Below are 26,381 nucleotides of genomic sequence, written 5' to 3'. Positions count from 1 at the left end.
GAGGGGTTTGAAAGGAAGCATTGGTAAGTAATTGCTTAATCATTTGCGGCTCCAAGTCAGCTCCCTCATTTTAGAAAACATTGCCAAAGCATTGGTGAAAAATTCTTTAAACATTGCTAAAGCATTGTTAAATTATTGCTGTTCTGAATTATTTATCAAGCAATGGTAATATGGTGTACCATTTGGAATACCTTTTTTGACCAAATTGATAAACTATTGGTTAGTTGTTGGTGTGCCATTGGTGAAGCATTTGCTTAAATGAGTAAAAAATATATGTTAATTCTTTCCCCTTTTTTTTTGGGGTGTAGGCTGCCTCTGTCGGCGGCATCGCTGCCGTGCTGCACCTAGCGGCAGCAGTATTTAGTAGACAGTAGTAAACATAATACAATAACAACAACAACAACACCAACAAGAGGAATCACATCAGCAGCAGCAGCAACAGAAGCAGCGACTCAGCAACAACAATAGAGAGCCCGCACAGCGCACTAAGCTAAACAATGCGAAACATCTGAAAAATCGTTCGTTTTCAGTTTTAAAGTTCAAGCCGCGACATTAGCACACGAAATCTGCGATTATCCGAGCCAGAAGCCAGAAAAGAAAGATCCACAACAAATCGAAATCTAAATCTAAAGCATAACAAAAGCAATTGAGGAATAACATAACAAACCAAAATCAAAGTGATCTATCAAATCGCGCTGCAATTCCCAGACAAACCGAAATCCGATCGATTTCCAATTCGATTTGATTTCTAGAGCGTGTCGAAAGAGAGATCAATATAAATGAATTAGAAATAAACAGCCGACAATAATCGTAATATCGCATTTAAGCAGCGCGAAAACAAACAGAAAATATATACAACACAATTAACAAGTCCTAAACAAAGCAAAAAAAACCGAAAATCGAACCACTAACCTGGCAGTAATCCAAATAATAAACACATTGGAAAAGCAGCGGAAAACTTTGTTTCCCATTTCAAGATATTACGAGAAATATTTGAAAAACTCAAAAGCAGAATCAGAGACCGAGTTCTAGAATGCCAGTTGAGCTAACCACCGAGGCAGATCCCGAAAAAGAAAAGGAATAAATTAGCACAAAAGTAAGGAGAGTCCTAGACCAGAGTTATCGTTATCGTTGTCGCTATCGCAGCTCTGCAGACTGTACCAGGGGCCTGCATGTAGAACATGTCATAACAGATCGTTCTCCGAACTGATCTAATATTAACATACAATCCGATTAATAAATCATTTCATATTCAGAATGGAAAATAACAAAAGTAAATATTGTGCGCCGCCCGCCTGGTTTTGTTTACTCGAAATTTGCATTTAAATTGTGGGAATATTTTCTTCACTTGGCCGTTGTTTCTCCATTCTCGCCCATTAGCATGCTAATTCGAATTGGAACACAGAAACCCCGCGCCGATTAAAAAAGTGCCTGCTGCACGTGTCGTCTGTCGTTCCTTTTCGGAATCTATGAATCTGTGAATCTGAATCCGCCTCCGAGTCATCGCTATTGGTGGATATGTGGCATATATACATATGGGACGTCATCCAGTGTCAACAACGTCAGCATTGAGACCCCTTCCTTCCTTCCTTCCTTCCTGCCTTCAAAAGAGTGTGTGTATTTTTACCCCAGTCTCATGGCGGTCTGGCTAGATCTACTATATGCTGGGCTATATGCTATATAGCTGTGGCGGGTACGAGCCGCCCGATTCCAGACCGAACAGGTCCGGTCCACCTGGCCAGAGCATACTCTTTAGCCGCACTCTCTCTCCCGCTCTCAAGATCTCCCAATCTCCGGGCGACCTCCCAGTCGGAATAGAAAGGACGCACCGCACCGATTTCCTACTTGACTATAAATATATATCTATGTTTTCGTAGTATATGGGAGAGTTTTCGGGGCTTTCGAGTCGGCAACAGTTGGAGATCTAGAGATCGGGATATAGAACTATCCCGATATGATCTATTTTCGAAGAGCCCTGATGCTGACGCAGTCGATTCTGTCTGATTTGGTTGATTCTGTACCGGTTTAACCAGTTGCAACGGGTAACAGTGACAGAGGAAAATTTTTAGGAAAAAATACTTTGGGAAATGGGAAAACTGAATTCAGAATGCTAGGCATAATGGGGAAAGGCTTTTTAAAAGAACACAAATAACAAGAGGAAAGCGGAGTGTATTTTAATGTACTTTTAATCTTATTTAAAATACATGCTAAAATATAATCAATCAATCAATGTAATAAAATGAATATTTATTTATCAAATCCATTAAAAGCCATTTTAAATAATTTCCCAAAATATACATAATCGGAAACAAGACAAAACCTCAGCACTACCGAAATTGCAAATATAAAAAGCACATTTTCTGTGCGTAATAAGTACATACAACACACAAAAAACATCATAAAAAAGTAAAACATAAACAAATCAAAGTATATATAAGTATGGGAAGCGATCGGAAATAACTGGCAGACTCACCCACTGGCTGTCCGAAATAAACAGGATTGAATCAGTTTTTCCAATTTTCAAAAACAATTTCAAATTTTCCACGCACAGAGTGCCTCTCGCCCCTCTCTCTCTCTCTGTCTCTCTCTGTCTCTCACCGTCTACGTATTTTCCCAACGTATTTTCCTCATTTTCGCTTTCGCTTTTCTGGGGGCCATTAGGATTCACGATTCACGATTCACGATTCTCGATGCCCCACCATTGCCTCCGATTCACGTGTCGGGCATTGTTTATATTTTTGCTCAATATATTTCACCATCAGCCGCCGGCTAGGTGAAAATTGGGTGAAACGTGCGGATCGCTCGAAGATCTCTTGATCTTTGCATGTGCAAATCCGGATGCGCCCCGATAAGGATTAATGGGGGAACTAGAACTATATTGGGGTGAACAATCGATTACTGATGCATGTGATGCAGTTAATACGCGATAAATGCGATATAACACCATCCATTACACCATTACACATACCTAAAATAAGTTTAATTGCTTCAAGTATCTATTGTTTGTTTATTTGATTGTACAAGAAGTAAGAAGCTATATATTTTGAGCAATCGGAAATGTACAATTTTAATTGCCCCACAGGGTATTATAAATTCAGTCAGAAGCTTACAACTTAGTGAAGGAGTCATCTCCGACCCTATAAATCATATATATTTTTGATCAGCATCAAAAACCGAATCGATTTAGCTACCTTTGGAGGAAAAAAAAATTGACAAATTTTTTCAACATTTTATAAGGTTTTTTTTCCATAATTGAAATGGTAAAAAAATGGCTAAATTTTAAATTGCTCTAAATTATAAACTGAGTATGAAGATTTTTTAACCTAGTAATAACTAGCATATGACAACTTTCCGAATTGAAATTAATCCAATTTTGGCTTAGTTATGAGTTTTTTAAGATTTTATTTGTAGAGAGAATGTTATATAAAAAATATATAAATATCGGTTCAAAGAATGGTATTATAATTTCAGTCAGAAGCTTGTAACTCATGAAAGACTCATTTCCGACCCTATAAATTATATATATTCTTGATCAGCATCAAAAGCCGAATCGATCTAGCCTTCTCTGGAGGAAAACAATTTTTGAAAATTTTTTTTTCAATATTTTAAAGGTTTTTTTCCATAAATGAAATGGTCAAAAATTGGCCAAATTTTAAATTGTTTTAAATTATGATTTGAGTATGCAGATTTATTAACCTATTAAAAACTAACATTGGACTGCTTTCCGAATAAAAATTAATCAATTTTTGGCTTAGTTATGAGTTTCTTAAGCTTTTACTTGTAGGAAAATTGTCATATAAAAATATAGATAAATATCGCCTCAAAAAATGGTATAATAATTTTAGTCAGAAGCTTCTAACTCACGAAGGAATCATTTCCGACCATATAAACCATATATATTCTCAATCAGCATGAACAGCCGAATCGATCTAGCTACTTCTGAGAGAAAACAAATTTTGACAAATTTTTTCAATATTTTATATGTTTTTTTTTCATAATTGTAATGGTAAAAAATTTGCAAAAATTTTAATTGCTTTAATTTTCAAATTAAGTATGCAGATTTATAAACCCAATAAAAGCTAACATATAACTGCTTTCCGAATCAAAATTTATGCATTTTTGGCTTAGTTATGTTATTTAAAAAACTTGTATTTACCGCAAAAATGAGCATATAAAATATTCATTTAAAATAAAATCAAATAATAATAATTACTAAACGTTAAATTATTACTTTCGAGGATTACAGCAGTATTGAAAATCGAGTAACTAAAAAATAATTCGAGAAAATTAAAGGAAAAAAAACGGAGTACGGCCGATAACAAATATCACGATAACCCATAAACAGCGATAACTATTTGAATGGAAGCAATATCGCAGCTCAATCCGCAAAACACCAACAACAACAACTGCTACAACAAAAATACCAACGACAACAACTACAATTACAACAACAGAAACGGGAAGATAGCGGGACACCAGCATTGCCACGCCCATCGCTGCCGCAGCAAGCAGTACGCCAAGAGAAGGTAAGTTGCAACAGGAGCAAGCAGTTCAAAGTTAAGGATTAAAAAACAATTGAAAATAATTAAAATTTAAGCAGAGTTTTCTATATATGTTACGATGGGAGTTTGAAAACAATTTGGAATATTTCATTTGTTGTTTTTGTTCAAGAAAGATTGCAGATTTGCAACTCAGACAAGCAGCTAACTAGGATATGAGCAATTTTACATAGCTTAGAGTTAAAACTTGTTCAAAAAAGAAGGGAATTATCAAAATTAAAACATTTCTTACCTTCAAATTCTAAATTTTATATTTATTTCTAGGCAGTAAACAGCCGTATCTTGATTGTTTCTGGCCTACACTCTCCATCTCTCAATCGTTTCTAATTGCACTTGATTCGTTATTTTGCATCAAACGCATCAAATGTGAATAGTTTCAAAGAATATATATACAAATTTATATAGACACAAATTTATAAATGACACGCCCCGGACGGGGCAATAAAACAAGTTAAGTCACTTACAGACGGCAGCAGTAGTCCCTGTAACAGAAATAAACGGAATTGCAGGCGAATTGCTATTTAATCAAAATATTTGCAAAAACAGATAAGACAAGGAAACGTGCCGAGTTGGAGATGAGATCTGAGTGATTGTTATTATTATTATAATGATAATGGTTATGAGCTTCAGGAGGAAGATGAAAGCTAAAGGTCAGACAACATTTTGGCGCCATCTTAGCAAATAAAAAACAAGAATATGATCTGAATTTGTATTTAAAAGAGTAGAAAATGTATTAAATATATGGCTAAAATGAGAGAGGAACTTTAAGATTCCTTCAGGCTGTATTTTTTAAATGAAAATTAGTTTTAAATTTGTAAAAGCGTATTTAATATTATAACTAATATTATATTTGATAACATCATTATTTGGTGTATTATATAGTTGCTAAGTTCTAGGAAACTTGCCACAAAAGATACTTTAGATTTCTTCAAATATTTTCTAAAGTTTCCTGAAATTCTTATAAAGCAATTAGATGATGTTAACTTTAAAACAAATTCCCAAAAATTCCCTTTATCCCTTCGTAATAATAATCCCTTCAGATCTTTGCAGGTACCTTTCTTGTATATATCTGTCTTCTATAACATAATATCCGCATATCTAACATATGGGAATATATCTTTCTCATGACGAGTTTTTAATGTTCTTGAACCTGAAACACGACCAATTTGAAATCGGCGAAAAGTGCGAGTGTCTTTATTTTTGGCTGGGCAAACATCTCCTTGGAGGCGTTGTGCTTTCTTAAAAATAAAATGCCTATAAAGATCGCCTTCACCTCCTCCGCCATAATTATTTATTTATTTATTTGTTTGTTTATTTTCTGCGCTGCGTTGCCTCTGTTCACTTTGTATCTGTATCTGCGCTCAGGCGATATATGTTATGTTTTTTGGGGGGCGGCGAGGCGGCTCGAACCAATTCGAATTGGTTTGGGTCAGTGCACAAGTTCTTCTCGATACAGCCACGGATACGGATACAGATTCAGATACAGATACAGCGGCAGCTAGAGATTCGGATACAGATTGAGATACATTGTGGCCGCTGCAGCAGCAGCAAAAGCAAGTACAGTGAGTGGTGGCCAGGCAGCGACTTTCTCGGGGACAACGAGTACAACCACGGAGGGGCAAGGCAACTGCCTTAATTGTGCTTTAATTAGCTGCATAATTGCAATGCCCATTTGCCTGCCAGCTGGGGGCTATCCGCTCACCCACTCACCCACTCACCCACTATCCATTCACATAATGGGCCCCCGGGAGCACTGTCTCAATCTGGGAGGGAGTCCACCTGACCTTCCTTTGGAATAGGCAAAACCGAGGGGTAGAATCTTGAGGGGGAAATAGACATTTCTGTACTATATGTATATATTTATCCTAAAGCCTCGTAAATAGGTTCTATAAATCAAGCAATATTGCCATCCTTCGCACTATAAAATATATATATTCTCGATTCTCAAAAGTATTACTACGCGACACACAATTATTATTATAAAATGCTTTAATGAATATATAATAAATAAGGCAAGTTAAGTGATTAAGATATCGATGATGTTGCATTATTTAACAAACAAATAATAAACCGAAACGCTGGGAAATCTCCGATATAATACACCTGATACATAGACCCGGCCACGTAAGCGTTTTGGGGGTCACAAATCTGACACTTTCTCTGTAGTTTTCTCTCCCTCTTTCTGGTAGCATTTAGCACACAAATAATACAAAATCTTATAAATACATTTTACTTTTTTATTATTTTTTCGTACGGTCGGGGTCACCAGAATGCAAATATCTGTAGATCTGTGTTGTTTCTCTTATTGTTAATTTCACTGACAGCCAGTGCATCGTCTAGAGTTGAGGGCCTTAATTCGTTTACATTTTTATGGCCCTTCGGCTGGCCCGTGTGTTGATCCAGCCATAGTGGCAAATTCTAGGTATCAGTAGCTATTATATAGTCCCCCCATGTGTATATGGTGCCTGGCAGCGGGCGCCCTAAGGCCCAGAGATAAACACTTTAAATCAAACTCCCTCCATCCGCCCCAGGCAGGTGGTTGGTTGTACACACACAATTAAAATACAAAATAAATACGACAAAAAAATAGTACAATCAAAAGCGGATCAAACAAAAGCAAGTGCTTTTGGCTACTGGCTTTTGGGCCATGCCATTTGCATAGAACAGAGCTCAGAACAAAGAGCCCAGGGACAGTTTGTGGCAGTTTCTAATTGTTGTGTCATATCCCCATTGTGCCGATCCCAATCGCAATACCTCTATCCCTCCTCGGGCACTACGAAACCTGTTCGAATCAAAAAAACAATATTCTTTGCAATGAAAAACCACTCAAACAGACAATAAGTTCCTCACTCCCTCGGCATCGTCTTCCAATTGATGAAATGACAGCTTCCGATCGTGTGCGATCCTCCAAACAAAGCTGACAAAAAATCTAAATAGTCTAGTGAAGACTTTACCTGATATCTCCAAGTAATATCTAGAGCTTGATCTTAATATAATAAATAAAATTCGTACCATTTCCACTTAAGCTCTGAGTTTACAGGAGTAAACCGTTTTTCTTTTAATCTCTTGAAGCTACAAAAAAGGATGTCCCCAAAAAGTATACTATGATTTAAGGTGACCAAGTCAATAGCTCAAGTATTGAAAATAAATAAATAAACATCATAATAAGTAAACCAGAACCACAAACCTCACTAAACCAATTCTCTGGAACCATTTATGGCATCTCCATGGGCAACGTCGCCATCTCCATCCCTTTTTTTAATGACGTAGTGCCTCAAAGGTCCAACGGGTTGATTGGCTTCGGTTCTAACCAGTTCGCACTGGTGTTCCTCTTTCTCCCTGAACATTGGGCATTGAATTGATATCTGATTTCTGCTTAAGCCCCACACGCTTAGTCACCAATGGCTATGCTGCTCTTCCTCCCAGCTCCATCAGATACATCTGTATATATCTCTTACAATATACAAATATATATATATATATATGTGTGTATAGGAACCACTGTATATGCCTCTTGAGCGAGATCTTGTATTTTTCCCCCGATCTTAATTGTTATTGAGCATGCAATGATTAATCAAGCCAGCGAATAAAAGCTGTGCACATTCTCGGTTTCGGTTTCGGAGAAGAGTTGAGGCAGGGGTTCCAGGGTTTTTGGACAATAGACACTACGTAGCCGGGAATGACTGGGCATTTAGGAGAGAAACAAACAAGATGGACTCACGTGACCAACGATATGGAGATGGAGATGGAGATGGAGATCGAGTTCGAGATGGAGATCTCTATCTGCGTCAGAGACACCAGCAGCAGTCATTCAGTGGTGGGTATTAGGAAAAAGCCCCCAAAAGCTAAGCCAATTATAATGTTGATGTTTTGATCGTTATAATGTTGCGACTTAAGCGAAATGACAGATCATAAACCTAAAGATAGATCTGGGGTGATAAGACCCCAAGACTCCCCTTCATAAAGTAGGATCAGGTGGGAGATTACATAATTGGATAGGATACATATGTACGTAGATAGGGCCTCATGGATCCACTGATCAATTCCATATCAATGAAAGATACTCTGATTAGTTCATCAGTTTCCCCAAGATCATCTCTCAATGATCACAATCAATGCATGGTTTCTTCCTGAATGTGCACTATTTTCAAATAAATAAATCCCTGAATGGAGTGGCTAATTCCTTCACTTCCGTCTCCCTTCACTGGCAGAAGTCTCTAGATATTCCAAATTCCAGATTCTACAAGACTAGCAGATTTATGCCTGATAAGCCCAGTAAGCCGGAGAAGATAACAGAACGGAGTGGAGGAATATCTCCGTGTGGGTGGCCCATAAATCTCCAGTGGCAGCGACCACACAGAAAAATATAACAAAAAATATATAAAAAAAAATATAAGAAGAAGGCAAAACATCAACAAACTTTAAGCCGCAGCCCCCATAAAGTCCACACAAATTTCCACTGACGTCAGTTCCACATGCGGAGTAAGCACACAAGAGATCCCATGGAGGAGGTGGAGCAGGAGGAGCTGCCAGTGGAGCTGCGATAGCTACAACTACCTGATGATGGCTTGACTTTGACTTTGATGGGCCTTGGGCCAGTCAAAGGACACACACCGCTGAAGCTGTCCAAAAAATAAGAGGAACTGTGCCTGGTCACGAGGGCTGACAGCTGCTGTCGCGGATGGTGAAGCCAGGAGAGTGATCCGATCTCCGCCAGCGTTGGCAGCCGACAGTTGGGCAAACATTTCTGAACTTGGGCGATGGGATGACGATGATGTTGAAAGCCGCTGCTGTTGGGACAATATTTGCCTTTCTCCACTCGAATTGCGAAAGATTGAGGGCCGAAAATAAGTGACTCCTCGCTCGATTATTTTTAACTGATCCACATTACATTGAAGGAGTAGTGACTTGGGTGTAATGCCAAGGGTATTCCCAAACAAACTCCATGGAAAAATCTTTGAATAAATAGGAAATCTCCGAAGATTCTCCAGACATTTCCAACTAAAGTGTGACACACACAATGTGCGTTTCTTTGGGGAGACTTTCAAATCACTTAACTCTCGATACACTCCCATGGCTGCGGAAAAAACCTTTGCACACTAGAAAGAACACACAATTTGTATGAAATGGAAATGGAGGAATTACGTAGATCTTTCGCCGCCGCCGTTGGGGTGAGCGGTACAAGGTCTATGGGGGACAAGACACGCAAATAATACGAATACGTCCCGGGGCACATGAACATGCCAAGTGGCCAAGTGGCCAAAGTGACAAAAGATCGAAGGCGAGAGGGAGGGCACACGCACACTCGGAGATGCCATTTAATATTTAATATATAAACACTGTATATTCGCAGAGCTATTTCTGTTTACGCCTGGATATTGTTGACGTCCGATTTATTCTTTATTTTCGTTTTCAGTTCGAGTGCGAAAGCGAGTCCATTCCGATTCGATTCGATTTCGATCGGTTTAATTCATGGTACTCTTGCCTCGCATGTGTTTTAAGGTTGTCTATAGAGCGACAAATAGATCAGGATTTAATGGGGTTATATACTTGCACTTGTTTTAATTAGGAGAATGGGGTGTATTTAGGTATTTCAATATTTTTTATTGCATTTTTATACCCTTGCAGGGAATTATTCTTTCAGTCAGAAGCATGCAAACCAGTGAAGGAGTCATTTTCGACCCTATAAACCATATATATTCTTGATCAGCATCAAAAGCCCAATCGATCTAGCTACTTTTAGAAGAAAACTATTTTTGAAAATATTTTTCTAAATGTTTTAAGGTTCTTTTTCCATAATTGAACTGGTCAAAAATTGGCAAAATTTTAAATTGTTTTAAATCATTAATTGAGTATGCAGATTTATTAACCTAATAAAAACTAACATAAAACTGCTTTCCGAATTAAAATTAATTAATGTTTGGCTTAGTTACTCGTTTTTTACAATTGGATTTGTAGAAAAAACTGTTATATAAAAAATGTATAAATATCGGATCGAAAAATGGTATTATATTTCAGTTTAAAGCTTGTAACTCTCGAAGGAGTCATTTCCGACCCCATAGATCATATATATTCTTGATCAGCATCAAAAGCCGAATCGATCTAACTACTTTTAGAAGAAAACTATTTTTGACAATTTTTTTCAACATTTTTTAAGGTTTTTTCCATAATTGAAATGGTCAAAAATTGGCAAAATTTCAATTTGTTTTAAATTATAATTTGAGTATGCAGATTTATTAACCTATTAAAAACTAACATAGAGCAGCTTTCCAAATTAAAATTAGTGAATTTTTGGCTTAGATATGAGTTTTTTAACTTTGATTTGTCGGAAAAAATTGTCCAAAATATATCTATTTAAAATTTACGATTTTTACAACAAATTTGGCTGACATTTCTGCGTGTAAACAGCCACTAACCTGGTCCAAACCGAAACTATTAACTGGTTCTCACCCGTTTTTTCAAAATCAAATCCAAATCCAGCTGCTGGCCCATGACTAAGCGATTCATAACGTTTCTATGGGTATATTCGAATATGCAAATTTTTTTAAATATTTTTTTAATTAGGATAATCTTGAAATAAATGTGTGGTAAACAATAGATATTTTTCCAACTCGAATAACAATTTATTTAAAGAGCTTACATACAGATCTTAATAATAAAAGTTCATCCCTAAGTGATTTATAATATTTTCTTAATTAAACATATCAAAGATTTTCTATAGAAGATTTTTCTAATCAGTCAAGGCCTAAAATAAGTTCCTTCCTGTTCCCAACCGTTTAAGAAATAACGTATTTATTTTAATTAAATTGTTACAAACAAAAAGGAAACAAGCAAACGAGCAATGAAAGATTGAAAGTGTTGCTTTTATTATTATTATTTTATTTTAATTATTTTTTTTACGGACGACGGACACACTTTGTTGCGATTACAGGTTGCGGCTTACGAGGCAGATAAGAGCGCTGTGTTTTGATTTTGATAAGCATCTCAGCATCGCAGATGATGCTTCTTAGTTTATTTTTTGTTTAATATTTTTTTTTACCCCCGATAACGTCACGAGAGTGAGCGAGAGAGTGAGTGAGTGGGAGAGAGAGGGCAAAAGAGAGGTGATCACCAAACAGAGATCCCAATCCCCAAGAGCGAGGCATCCAAGAGCGGGGAGGCATCCATCCGCTTATAAAAGCGCCGGCCAAACGTCACTTGGAACGCATTGTCCAATCGCTCTTGGAGCCGCGTGGAGCTCCTCCAATCAGTGATCTACATCTCGATCCGTGTATTCGAACCGAGTCCTCTTTTCGTGCAGCGACAGCATCGTCCTCGCCAGGAGCCAGCAGTAACAGTAGGTAAGGATCTAAAGTATCTGTCCATCCAAATCCAAAAGATACTTTAGTATCTATGGGATATAGGGGAAGGGAAACCCCATGCCCAAGGATACCATTACAATGGGCAAGGTGACTCATCATCGTCGTTGCCTCCTTCTTCCTGTTCACATAAAATCCCATCGGAATCTTGACACTTCCGAGGATGCATTCTTTTCTGGGCTTTATTCCACATTCGTGATTACATTTGTTATTCCCTCTGTAATTCGGTATTTCTGTATTTCTGTATTTGTTTTCATTTCTCTTTTGTATTTATTTGAATTTCTTATTGTTTGCCGTTTGCTTGGCATAACAAAAAAAAAAAGGAAAAAACTCGCATAAATTATTTATGCAAACTAAATTGTCGCACGCCCGACATGTATTAACATATTCTTTTTTTCGCCCAATCCCAAAAAATACGGAATAAAAATCGGAAGGCAGGCGGCAACACCTGTGAAAGATTAATTATAAAAACAAAAATGTTATATTCCGAGATCAAGCCTTTATTTTTTGCAAAAGCCTGCCCCTTGAAAAAATTTGCCTGTTTTTTTGTCACTTGAAACAATGACTCATTTCAGGTTGCCTTAATCTGGCTTTGACCTTAAATTATTTACAGGAAAAATAATATTCGGAACTTTAGGCCTTGACTAGAATTTTGTTATAGTGGAATTTGTAGATTAATTAAGGGTCAATAAATTTTATTGTGAGTTTCCTTTGCAGCAGAAAAAAATCCTTAAAAGGAAAACCTTCTGTAAATCTTCTGATCTCTTTTTGTAGATTCCTTAATTTGTTCTGATTTTTTTTCGTAGATTCCTTAATTCCTTAAAGAAACCTCTTTAATTTTCATAAAAACCTCATAAGGTAGAAAATCCTGTACAAATTCTATAATTTATTTTCTTTTTTAGTATAATCATAATAATCATAAGCTTTTCTTTAAAAGAAAGTAATTCTTCTCAATAAATAATTTGCTTTCTATAAAAATGAACCCCTTATTAAGCTTCCTGATTTCTTCCTGGTTATGAAATTCATCTCAGCAATTCTTTAGAAGCCCAAAAGCACTCATATAATCTGTTGATTCATACCGATCGAGAATAGCTTTGGCCTGCCTGTTGCTGGGTGAGAGGCCTCACTGTGGCAGAGGAGCTCCGGCGACCATGAGGGGAGCATTAGTCATCTTTATTTGTTTTGAATTATCGGGAATAGAGACCCCAGCTTCCAACCCAGTACTAGCCGACTTTTGTTTTCGTTTCGCACATTGTTTCTTCTTTTTTTGTCAATTGAAAGTGGAAATTAATTGAAATGTTTGTGCAAGAAGCAAGACTAATGGATGGATGGGCTTTGGGGTTGGGGATTCTTCTCAATTGAAGACCAAGACGAGGAAATAAGAATCCGATTCGAACGAGTTTCGAGCGCACGCAGTTTGATTAAAATTCAGCGATCAGACAGTGCATATAGTATATATAATATATATAATATTGGAGCAGATAAATGTGCATATACAATTATGTACATACACTATATATGTCTGTCTGTAGGGGAGTGAATATATATATATATATGCCCCCATCTGTGCCCGTCGCCTGTGTCATTGTTCGTAGATTAAACTCACCCATTGCCATAGTATATACAAAAATAAATATATTTGTTTAAAGAATACAAAAAATATTACGCCCCGAATTGAACTCAGCGAGTGCAGCAAGCATTTGTATCTCTATCTTCTGTATTCATGGGATAAGTACCAAAGGGTTCCTTAAGGTTTCAAAGTTCATTAAAGTTAGATGAACCTGACCTAAATGAATCCTCTTTAAACTTCAACTTAAAATTTACTGGGTTTCAGTTCAGTTTTAGATGCAATTTATCAAAAATATTTATACTTAATTTAGTTTTATAGTTTACTAAATGACAATAAGAAGTGTGCATATGAACCCTTAAGTAATTACAATCTTCAAAAGCTTATCCAACATTTTCCCCATAAAGAAGTATAGTTAAATGCAAGACATACATTTCTTTTAGGTTGTATAGTTAAAGTCACGTTTTATAGTTATTATCTCAAAAAGAAAACTTCATTGTTACGAGAGTCAGTAATTAGGCTGTCCATCATCCAGCATAATAATCAATTATCCGTTTTACAATACCGAATAATGCCCGCGATCTGTGACAGTCCGGAGAGGTAAATTTCAAATTTCAAAAATGTCTATCTAATTAATTTAATTGTGGGCGGCCCCCAAATAAGCAAATATTATTAAGTGAGGGAACGAACAAAGAACACGTTCCGCACTGAATTTTCTGTGTGGGTCAGAGGTGCGATAATTCGCCAAATGAAGCGACCACAAATTAGCGTCAAGTTTGGGCCCCATAAAAGCCCCTAATCAGCCATTATGCAAGTCGAATCTCTGAGGAAAGGAAGACCAGTGGGAAAGAGGGAAAGTCACGTCTTGCAGCGTTCTGGAAAACTGCATAAGAGTGTAGATTGGGGTTTTATGTTTCAATTTATAAATGCCAAAAGAGGGCTGAGTCAGTGGGTGAAACTCCCACCGAAATGCGGCCAGTAATTAAGCAATTAGGCAAGCGATTTCATGATATAATAATACCAAATGAACCACTTGAGAAGCGTTAATAGATCAGCATTCGTATATATACATTATATAGTCTTCATTATTATTTTTGGAGTATTTTTTTGAGCATTTTTCGAGTCTGACAGTCAGTCACATGGCCAGCTTACACGATCATTGCTCGCTGCTGCTTTCGATCGAAGTTTCGATAATGCGGCTATTAAATCTCAAGTTTAATTCGTTTTTGATCACTTGAGCCGATCACTGATGCCTGTTGCCGTTAATTGTTGGCATCCCCAGTTCCCAATACTTTTTTTTTTTATTATTTGTCACCCGATCTGCCAGTTATAACGTTTTGGTTAACCATCGTTACGCGATCGTTGAACGATTATAATGAACCTGACTCACCAGTCAGTCAGATCGTTGATCGATTTTATACAGGGATCAAGGTGGAACATGATCACTCAAGATTTGATATTTGAGGAGGAACGAAATGGGAACTACTATTATTATCCTGACTCATATTACAGAATATTACAGTTGGTATAATAAATTCTTTAAATATCTACTTACCCTTTGTTATGATGTTAGGTAGCTTTTCTTCTCGGCGTTATCACTTAATTGATTTCGCATTCCCGCTCGTTCGCAGTTTGAATTTCAATTAACAGGCGCGCGCGCGATCACTGGGGAACACTCGGCAATGGAACATTCCCATTCGTTCCCCCTATGGAGCTTGCCTGATAAGCCGCGTTCCACTGCCACCTCGTTCCGGCTAATGCGATTTTGAGCGGTGTATTTAAGCAGGCGCCCAGATTTGAATGCCGCTCAGATACTTTCGCATCGCCGTTCCCAACCGCAACGTAACGCAACGCTCTCGCTCGCTAAAAAACAACAAAACATATTAAAAAGAAACAACAAAGTAACGCAAACGCAAACGGAAACGAAAACATATATCCAAGCTATCGAAATTCGACTCCGGTAATTTGGCCCTGCTCCCTGCTATTTTTTGTTTACCCTTCTGTACCGTATCCGCGAATTGGCTTTAATGTGTTCGCCAGTCTGCAATTGCGATTGCCAAACAAAACTAAGAACTCCGCGCTCGGACAACGCCAAGATCCACTATAAGCAGAAACACAAACAGTCGCTGAGCTGACAAAACAAATTTCTAAATACATTTTTTATAAATTAAAAAAAAAAAAAAAAACATTCAAGGGAAAACCTTCAACATCACCGAACAAGTGCAAAATACAGGGCTTACATTTTTACATATTTTTAAAGTGCAATAAAACCTCAATATTATTAATAACCTTTTGGAAAAAAAATACGTAAACAGAAATAAAAGCTAATTGCCAAACAGAGAGTGAGAGAAAGACACAGGTGCAAAACAGAAACCGAGAACCGAGTGCAATCCACCTGATCCACCTGAAAGGTAAACGAAATGCGAAACCAAAAAATCATTTAGCTCAAAATGGGGAAAATTAGCAAATCCTCGAATTAATTAGCAGACTCTCAAAAAATCTAGAAACTGGGATTGAGAAAATCCCAGGGTGGGACTTACTGGGATAATTATAACAATTACAAAAATATAACCAAAAATTATACATTTCAAGAGGAAAATAAATTATATTACCGTCGTATTAGTATTAGTCTGAGCTTCACACCTGATTTAGAAAACCATAAATCGTTTTTACAATGTATCATTGAACTCTGTTATGGGAACCACAGATATAAATAAAATACTTTATATAAATCTTTCATCAAATATTTAAAAATCTAGAGAGTCCCCAATAAAAGTAGTATTATTTAATACCAAAATAGTACTATTTTTCACACATTTTAAATAACTTACTCAGTTTCCGGCTGTAAAAGTCTATATTGAAATCGTTGCTCAAAGTGTTCGTCTTGAAGAAGCTACGAATGCATCATTGAACTCTGATATGGCTTTATGTACCTACATTTTTTTCTGTTAATTGGTTCAATATTGATATTGATTCATTGTTTTAATTAAACCTTTTTCAAAACAGACCACCACCTCAAGGGCCTTGAACTTGAAGGGGAAAACAAAGTCTGGAAGGTTTTTGATGTAAATTCGAAAATCCGAAAACCCCATGAATCATATTTCACAATTTTCGCACTGCTTTGGTTATCGACATGATGAGAATTAGTTTTTCTCTTCACATTTTTCCCATTTGATGAGTTTCCGATATGATCTCGAGCTCACTTTTATGTGCTAATTAATGTGAGATATGCGAAAGGCGCAAATAATAATGCAAAATCAAAGCAAAGCTAAACTAAGCCATAAATGCATCGGATGACATTGGGGCGCCTTGGCGAGCGAGTATCAATGTAATATAAATAATGCTGGGAGAGACCTGAGACCAACCAAGTCCGGAATGCTCCATTCACACGCAGTTTTTCCAGTTGCGCTGCTTTAATTGCGATTGGAAAAGACAATCATTATAATGCGACGACCGACCGACGGACGGACGACTTGTTAAGCAGCAAACTGGAAACGAGTGCGTTTTATGGCGCTATCTATCCATACAGTCCAGCATCCGTAGATGGAACTATTCTTTCGGGAATGGTACAAAATATAATAGAAAACTCAAGTTACTGCTCACAAATTGGATATTCGCAAGTAACAATAAAGTTGTTAATTAGCTATGGGTTGTTTATAGAATTTATGGCCATTTAAGTGGCCCATGAGTATAGGTATTTATCTACTTAATGATTAAATTAAAGATCAGATGTATCGAGTGGCGACTGTATATTTCATCAGCCTAGAATCAAGCTCTATGGAGCATCGTAGGGGAAATGGAAATGGAAATGGAAATAGGGGTAGTACCAAGGCCAGGTGAAGGGCTGGGCTGCAAAATGGTTATAGGGGGGGCTTGGACTAGACTGGACTGGACTGCGGAAGCAGCGTGGGCGTCCAGGGCATAAATCAGCATATATTCATATTAAACATGGTTAATTGTTGGCTATTAACGCTGCAATTTGATTGAGATGTCGAACTGGAACTTGATTGAGCAGCGGAATGCCATGGGAATGGAACAAAGTCAGCCAGGAGTGACGGCCATTAGCTGAGTGCTGTGAAACCTGCTCCTACAATAGGAAGAATCATATTCTTAAATAAATTCCACATTTTAATATATCCCCCAAAGAGGTTCTCAATATGTTACAGGTTTTTGATTTTAAAAGTAACTATATTATTTTTGCAAGTGCATTTCGTTGCGCTTTCGGTTCCTGTTCTCCTTCAATGCACTTTGCACATGCGTGCATTGCCTGTCATCTGGACAGTTTCAGTTTCAGGTTCAATGCGAATTGAATTGAATCGAATAATTGTTGTTGCCTTTGCCTAATGAATAAAGTGAAAGATTGCAGCGATAAATCACAAATTGAAATGAGTGAGAGTGCAAAAGAAAAGCAAGAAAAGTCACACAAGGAGAGAGATTGCTTCACTGTTAATTAACAGCTGCTCACCGGAAGGCCTTTTTTGTCTCTCTCTTTTTCTCACTCTCTTTGTCTCTGTCTCGCTCTCTTTGTGCCATTTTTGGACTTGACTTGAAGGCAGCAATTACTTAAATGGGTATTTATTGAACATGGTGTAAACTGTTTAGCTTGCTTAATGGTCGAAAAACAGCGACTTTGGCTAAGTGACCACGCTTCGCTTGATAGCATCCTCGTGCATAACATAACATCAATTATAACAGTGCTGTCTTAACAGTGCGTAACGGTGATCAGTGGGAAGTGGATAGCACTGGAAGGTAGTGGAAGGATGGGAAAGAGGAAATGAGCCCATGGAAGTGGTACTATGGGAAATAAAGGGGATCAGGCTTAAATACAATTAATATATTTTGCAAACTAATAATTACTAAGATTATTACATTTTCCTATTGGAAAAGTTTGATAATTAAAAGGAATTTAAAGAGGGTGGCGCCCCTGCCTGCTGACCAATGACATTCAACTATTTTGAACGCATTTACAGTCCCCCACAATTATTTATTAATAAAAATTGCAGAGAGCGGAGGGGGTTTTTTCACGCCTTGCTTAATTCTCGTGCTCGCGACTATTTCGGGGGCATAATTTTTTATTAATCAATTACAGACTGTTGTTTGTGCCGCCAATTAGATGTCGATGGCAGAGGAGTCGCGCCTCGTTTCGTCTCGTTCAGTTTTCAGAGTCATTCAGCTCAATTGCGACCAATTGCTTCCATTTAACCCGCTCTCGATACCGATAACTAATCGATAAACCTCACTTTCATTCATTGCAGATCGCTAAGCGAGACAGACACAACTGTACCCGTCTTCTAAGCAGAGCTTAGAAACACAAAACAAAAACAAGGAAAACCCGAAAACCAAAACCGACATTTTTCCCATTTCCTTTTTGCTACGCGCACAAGAAGCCAACAAACCCCTGAACTATAGAATGGTAGAAGGTGATTCCGCAAAGGGCAAAAGCGAATGTAAGTATACATATGTATATAATTACAAAAATAACTAGTTATAAAAATAAACTATATTTTTATATGACAATTTTACCGACAAATCAAAGTTTAAATAACGCATAACTCAGCCAAAATAGCTTTAATTTCAATTCGGAAAGTTGTCCTATGCTAGTTTTTACTAGGTTAAAAAAGCTGCATACTCAGTTTATAATTTAGAACAATTTAAAATTTTGTAAATTTTTAAGCATGTCCATTATGAAAAAAAAAAACCTATAAATTAAAAAAAAAAATTTCAAAAAATGTTTTCCTTTAGAGATGGCTAGATTGATTCGGCTTTTGATACTGATCAAGAATATATATGATTTATAGGGTCGGAAATGAGTCTTTCATGAGTTACAAGCTTCTAACTGAAATTATAATACCATTCTTTAAACCGATATTTATATATTTTTCATACAACAAATTTCTCTACAAATCCAATCTTAAAAAACTCATAACTCAGGCAAAATTGGATTAATTTCAATTCGGAAAATTGTAATATGCTGGTTTTTACTAGGTTAAAAGATCTGCATACACAGTTTATACTTTAGAACATTTTAAAATTTTGCCAATTTTTGAGCATTTCAATTATGAAAAAAAAACCTTAAAAAATTTGGAAAAAAATTATCAAAATATTTTTTCCTTCAGAGGTAGCTAGATCGATTCGGCTTTTGATGCTGATCAAGAATATATATAATTTATAGGGTCGGAATTGAGTCTTTCATGAGTTACAAGCTTTTGACTGAAATTATAATACCATTCTTTGAACCGATATTTATATATATTTCATATAACAAATTTTTCTACAAATCCAATCTTAAAAAACTCATAACTCAGGCAAAATTGGATTAATTTCAATTCGGAAAGTTGTCCTAAGCTAGTTTTTACTAGGTTAAAAAATCTGCATACTCAATTTATAATTTAAAACATTTTAAATTTTGCCAAAAAAAAACCCTAAAAAAATTTGGGAAAAAATTATCAAAAAAATTTTCCCTCCAGAGATGGCTAGATCGATTCGGCTGCTGATGCTGATCAAGAATATATATGATTTATAGGGTCGGAAATGACTCCTTCATGAGTTACAAGCTTCTAACTGAAATTACAATACCCCTGCAAGGGGTATAATTATAATATCTTGTAATATTATAAATAGGTCCCTTAACACATTCCTCAACGATCTTTCCACATCACTCTTTCACATCTTTATATCCCTCTATCCCTTAGCCTATAATGTAGAAGCTGGACTACAACCGAACTACAACCAGAGCGCAGCAAGCAACCAAGCAACCAACGCCAACGCTGGCCACCACCAACCCGCTGGCCAGACGCACTCGATCGCCTCGAACGCCTCGACGCACATCGACAACCGAGCGATCATCCAGCCGTACTCCCTGGGCACCGGAGCCAAGCAGCCGGAGTATCAGTTCGCGGCGGACAACCGCGCGTACGAGCCGGACAACCATGCCAATGGCAAGCAGCAGGACGTAGAGCGTGCCGCCGGCGGAGATGCACCCGATGGACGCGGTCCTGCCGGGGGCCCGGGCAAGGGGCGCAAGAAGTCGGCTCCGCTGCCGGAACCAACCACTCCGATAGTGGCCAACTTTGAGCGGGCCATCGAGCTGTGCGGCTATGGCAAGTTCCACTACATTCTGTTGGCCATCTGCGGCCTGGTCAGCACCTCCGAGGAGATGGACGTCATCTCGATGTCGTTCATCCTGCCCTCGGCGGAATGCGATCTGGACCTCAACACGGAGACGAAGGGCTGGCTTAACTCGATCATTTTCATCGGCATGATGGTGGGCGCCTATTTCTGGGGCAGCATTGCGGACAGCTTTGGCCGCAAGAAGGTCCTCATTGTCATCTCGTTCATGAATGCCCTCTGCATTGTCGCCTCGTCCTTCTCGCAGTCCTACACCTTCTTCATGCTGTTCCGGTTTCTCAATGGTGCAGCGTAAGTATCTATATCCTTCTTCTAATACAGAATTAAGTCCACTAAAACTCCTTAAAAGTTTCTCAAAATCTCTCAAGAAACAACCAAAATTGATGACCTTTTAAGTCATACTAAATGTATGAAAAGGTATGCGTAAACTTGAGCTATCAAAAAGTATTTAAAATCTCTTGGATATTAGATATCTTTTAGATATAACAGCCTTACAAATTATAGATTTTTCTATAGAATTTATAGGGAATACAGGCAAAAATATATTTGACAACGGTTTTCCCACCCAACCAATGAAAGTTTAATAGCCGAAATTATAGATATATAGAATATATATCTTTTAGATATTAGAGCTTTAAAAAGTATAGATATTTCTATAGAATTTATAAATAATACCCTAAATAATATATTTAATATTGGTTTTCCCACCCAACCAATTAAAGTTTAATAACCGAAAATTCCCCCAGAATGTCCCCTGACATGTTGAAGACATCAAATAATAGCCTTGTTGCCTTATTGAATGTGCCAAAAATACCGAAATGATGAGAATCTACTCTTCATATTCGTCGATATATATATTAATATATCTTTGACTTCAGTTGCTAGTGTAGATCGAGTGACACACGGGCCCGGACCCAAAACGGGGCAAAGTGTTAATTCAATTACCTCTGTTATAAATAACAACAACAATATTTGAGCCGCAATATCGTGACTGTTTATGCTAATTAAAGGCTCGAATCCAACATCAAAAATGCCCAAAAAAAAAAAAAAAAACCAAGTAACCAAAACAGTACAAAAAATGGAAAATCTCTCGGCACAGGCCTTGGCCCCTCTGCCATTCAGTGGGTTACATGGATGGCGCTTAGTCACTTCGGTATTATTATTATTTTTGCCAATCGTCCGCTAATTAACCCATCGAGACCGACAACAATTATTTTGCAATATATTTTTGCTTTACTATGAAGAGAGATGGAATTTCCCTTTCAAGGATTACCCGCGAGATCATTCTCTTTTCCTTCTTGAGTGTTAATTGATCACTCAAAATATTAGGAAAGGAATGCTATTTCTTTCTTGGTAACTAATTCCCTAGCATCATCAATAAATTTATCAATCGCTTGTTAATTATTTTGATTAATTTCTAAAAGATTTTTTGAGAATTTTTCTTGTGTTTTTTTCTAAGGTCTGCGTATACGTAATATTTCTTTCTAGAGCAAAAATATTACACATACGCCATGTATAACATTTATAAAGGGGAAAAATAATATTTAGATGAACTTCTAAGAGAATGAATTTGTTGGATTTTTTGTGAATTTTTGGTAGTGTTTTTTGTATAAGGTCTGCGTATAAGTAATATTTCGTTTTAGATCAAAAATATTACGCATACGCCATGTATAACATTTATAAAGGGGACAAGTAAAATTTCGATGAACTTCTAAGAGAATGAATTTGTTGGATTTTTTGTGAATTTTTGGTAGTTTTTTGTATAAGGTCTGCGTATACGCAATGCGTATACGTAATATATCATTCCTAAGCAAAAAATATTACGCATACGCCATGTATGACATGTTTAAAGGGGAAAAATAATGTGTTAGCTGTTTGCTTGAGGCAAAATTAAAGATTATTAAATTATTTAGAAAGTTCGTCTGGGAAAACCATAAAAGAACAAATATTTCAAGCTTTTGAAGGGAAATAAGGAGGTGAAAGGGAGCCTTTAGATAGATTTAAAGTCTTAGTAACCGCTAACAATTGTTTTATATGCTTCCCTCCTCTCTTTGCTTCCAGTTTGGGCGGCAGTGGTCCTGTGATCTGGTCGTACTTTGCCGAATTCCAACCGAAGGCCAAGCGTGGCTCCATGTTGAGCTTCATGGCCGCCTTCTGGACATTCGGTAATTTGTTCGTGGCCAGTCTGGCCTGGCTGATCATCCCCACCAGCATTGGCTTCATAACGCCGTACTTCACATACAACTCGTGGCGCATCTTCCTGTTGGTCTGCTCGCTGCCCTCGTTCCTGGTCGGCTTCCTGCTCTTCTATCTGCCCGAATCGCCCAAGTTCCTGTTGACGCGCGGCAAGAAGGATCGAGCCCTGGCCATCTTCCGTGGCATCTTTGTGACGAACACGAAGCGCCGCCCCGATGAGTACATGGTCTACGACCTGGAGGTGGACGAGAAGCTGCTGGAGAGCTCGGCGAATGGGAAGAACAAGTATTCCAGGATGGTCAGTGGCATGGTGGAGCACAGTCGCGCCCTGTTCAAGTCACCCATCCTGCGCTTCACCATCGTCTCGATCACGATCAACTTTACATTCCACATTGGCTACTACGGCCTGTTGATGTGGTTCCCGGAGCTCTTCAATCGCTTCGAGGAGTACGAGAAGGCCTTCCCGGGCAAGTCCGCCGGCGTCTGCACGGTCACCGATTATGTGGTCAGCATTGCCAACGAGGAGAGTAGCAATGGCACTTGCTCCTCGGAGATACCCCAATCGGTGTTCATGGAGTCACTCATCTCGCTGGCCTCGGCCCTGCCCGCCAATCTGTTGGCCATCCTTGGCATGGATATGCTGGGAAGGAAGTTCTTCCTCATTGCCGGCACCATGACCGCCGGCATCTGTTCGGCGCTGATGTACTTTGTGCGCAGCTCTGTCCAGAACCTGGTCGTCTCGGCCATCTTCAGTGGCGCCATTTCGGCGGCAAATGCGGCCCTCGACTGCCTCATCACCGAAGTATTCCCCACCAAGCTCCGGGCCACCGGTGTGGCCATCTCCATGGTGGCAGCCCGTCTGGGCGGCATCATAGGCAACATTGTGATTGCCCAGCTGCTGGACAACTATTGTCCCTCGCCGACATTCATCGTTTCGGGTCTGCTCATCGGTGGCGGCCTCATGTGCCTGCTCCTGCCCAACACGACGCGCAAGGAGCTCAATTAATCACAATTACACCAATCCCAATCCCAGCCCCAATCCAATCCAAGTCACTAATAACTTATCAAGAAACAGTCTACCCATTCTCAGAAAACGGATATAAGGTATTCAATCTTTAAAGACTCGGCGGATGGGGTTATAAAGATGTTATAAATCCATATCTGGGAGATATTTAAAGATGATATCTCTAAGATATTCTTTAACACTTTTCCTAACCGCATCTGTTTGATCTTTAATCTTTAATCCATCTATCCGTTATTATTGTTTTTTTTTTTTTCTATCTCTCACCCCAAAATCGGCAATAGTAGAACCCATTAATTTTTTTTTTGTAAAACCCATTAGTAATTTCCAACTTGTTTGGCCGCCTCGCCACATAAAGCGGGGCACATCCTGTGTATATATGGTGTGTGTGCTACAATACACGATTATTTGTATCGTCAGTAATTAATTAACGATAGCGTTAACGATAAATCTATCTAACTACCGATATAATCTATATATCTTTCGGAATTTAAACGACCAAAACACAAAACCAAAATCGCCACTGGCAGCGCTGAAAGTGTCCATCTGAAGGAGCCCCCCCAAGTATTCCAGCTAAGTTTTAAACCAAAAAACTAAAAAAAAAACAATAACTAACAAAAATATATATAAATATAAAGAGAACATGAAAAGAATGTCGATAGACAATAGGCGATAGACCTCAGATGGCGCCTTCCCTCGCTGGCCAGTTCGATGTAGAAGAAAACCCCAAGCCAGCGAGAAGATATAGCAGGTAGGATCGATTGCGATCGATGTACGATATGTATTTTGAGCAGTAGCGATAGTGAGTAATATATACAATCTATAATATATATTATATTTTGGCAAGCGCCGGCGCCGGCTGAAGCAGCAGGCAAAGCAGCGAGGGGCTGGCCAGGGTCCAGATCCAGGGGATTCCCCGAATAGAAAAGATCTAAGAGATAGATCTGAGAAATCAGGATCCGGCTGAGCCCCCGCTTCCACCCTGCTGTCCGTTATTGTTGTTATTATGTAAAACACATACGTATATAACTTTATCTAAATATTAAACATATATTATCTACCAAGAAAACCCATTTTCTATAACATATACATAATACACACATAATATATATGTATATCTATACTATGTCTTTTTTTTGTTTTTTTTTCGTCGTCATGTAGGACCAAAGCACAGGAAGTGAAAGAATATTTGTAAAATTTAGTTACGTTATTAAAAGTTACGCTACATATATACAAAACATACAACAAAACCCCCAATAAAAAAATGATCAAACCTCAAATAAAAGATGTTCTTACTAAATGTTTCAAGGGGGGGAAAGATGGGAGATACATCTCCGTACATCAGTTGTGAAAATTTCAGACTTAATCTTGATCTATTCTTATAAAAATCAACCAACTGTCCTCATCGCACATCTGTGCAATATAACACGCGACTTGCCTAATAATCTTTATTTGCTCAACGAATATCGCCGGAAAAAGGAAATATTGACGGGGCCAGGGTAAACGTTAATTAAATAAATACATTTCCCCGAACCCCCAACACAATAGGTATTTGTGTTTATTTATCCGAACTAAACTAAACAGAACTGGACGACAGTGCATGACTGTCCGTCTCAAAGAGATTCGCCGACACACTAATAAAAATAGATAATATAAATATGACATATATAAGATATTCAGTGGAGAGGATAGATCCTAACTAGATCAACACGTGCAAACACACAACAGCTTCGTGCGTGTGTCCAATGTTTCAGTTCATAAATAGATACAAATCCCAAAACGATTTTCAATGTTGATTTGCGTCTGAATTGTGAGAAATATTAAGCAATTTTCGATCCACAAAGCTATAATATATGCCATAAAATATTAAATCGCGAATCCAGAACAATTTGCTGGTGTCAAATAAATCTTTTGCCACAGAGAAGTCGATGAAATGCCTTTTTTTTTTGGTTGGTGAAAATAAACACTCAATGAAACTTTGCAGATAGTCTTCTATATACTCTCACTCTTATGAGTCGGAATGATAGGACAACTATATCATTTAGCTGCCATAAGAATGATCGGTAAATGTTTAGAAAAAAATTATAGCTGTTACAGTTTGTAACATATTTTTATCTATGGCCAGTAAGAACTTATGATCTGTAAGTAACATTAAGTAACTCTGAACAGTAAGTATCTATGACTAGTAAGTATGTATATATAATCAGTTACTAACTTTGAACACTTGTAAACAATGACTTGCAACTTTTGTAACAACACTTTTCTAAGACTTGGCTGGCAGAAGTCACTTCGTTCCAGGGATGTTAGAACAAGTTGGGAATCATATGCACAGATGTGCGAGACTTGTATTTGATTAGTAAGTATCAAGGACTAGAAAGTAACTATGATCAGTAAGTCCCAATGAACATTAAGTAACTATAATCAATAGATAACTATGACCAGTAACTATCTATGATCAATAATTAACTATGAGCAGTAAGTAACTCTAAATACTAAGTATCTATAACCAGGAAGTATGTATGATCAGTTACTAACTTTGAACACTAGTAAAC

At 37.8% G+C, this 26,381-nt stretch overlaps 1 protein-coding gene and 1 long non-coding RNA gene across 4 annotated transcripts; both read left to right on the top strand.

Annotated features, from left to right (window-relative positions):
* The first annotated feature begins 308 nt into the window (after positions 1-308).
* On the top strand, positions 309-4,459 carry LOC147644305 (uncharacterized). 2 transcript variants are annotated; one of them, XR_015270831.1, is made up of 2 exons: positions 309-1,096; positions 4,239-4,459. It is a non-coding gene; the product is annotated as an uncharacterized LOC147644305 (long non-coding RNA). The 2 variants fall into 2 exon arrangements; XR_015270832.1 differs by having other exon boundaries at positions 356-1,096; positions 4,247-4,459.
* Positions 4,460-11,754: 7,295 nt separating this feature from the next.
* LOC110182456 (synaptic vesicle glycoprotein 2C) lies at positions 11,755-25,114 on the top strand. 2 transcript variants are annotated; one of them, XM_020950491.2, is made up of 4 exons: positions 11,755-11,899; positions 18,740-18,931; positions 20,177-20,903; positions 22,674-25,114. In XM_020950491.2, the coding sequence occupies exons 2-4, from the start codon at positions 18,895-18,897 to the stop codon at positions 23,812-23,814; spliced, it is 1,905 nt and encodes a 634-aa protein (XP_020806150.1). In that variant the 5' UTR covers positions 11,755-11,899; positions 18,740-18,894; the 3' UTR covers positions 23,815-25,114. The 2 variants fall into 2 exon arrangements, with proteins under 2 accessions (XP_020806150.1, XP_020806151.1); XM_020950492.2 differs by lacking the exon at positions 11,755-11,899 and adding an exon at positions 15,086-15,895.
* Positions 25,115-26,381: the final 1,267 nt, after the last annotated feature.

The sequence above is a fragment of the Drosophila serrata genome, unplaced genomic scaffold, assembly GCF_035046125.1.
Source record: "Drosophila serrata isolate PLE 108 unplaced genomic scaffold, ASM3504612v1 contig_190, whole genome shotgun sequence".
Classification (NCBI taxonomy): domain Eukaryota; kingdom Metazoa; phylum Arthropoda; class Insecta; order Diptera; family Drosophilidae; genus Drosophila; species Drosophila serrata.
Note: the sequence above shows the minus strand (reverse complement) of the source record. Positions and strands in the feature narration are given on the sequence as shown.

Bases quoted from the DNA above. Each gene is read 5' to 3' on its own strand.
- LOC110182456 (XM_020950491.2), top strand. From the start codon at position 18,895: ATGGTAGAAGGTGATTCCGCAAAGGGCAAAAGCGAAT. The intron at 18,932-20,176 runs GTAAGTATACAT...TCTATCCCTTAG, and splicing joins CGCAAAGGGCAAAAGCGAAT to CCTATAATGTAGAAGCTGGA. The intron at 20,904-22,673 runs GTAAGTATCTAT...CTTTGCTTCCAG, and splicing joins CGGTTTCTCAATGGTGCAGC to TTTGGGCGGCAGTGGTCCTG.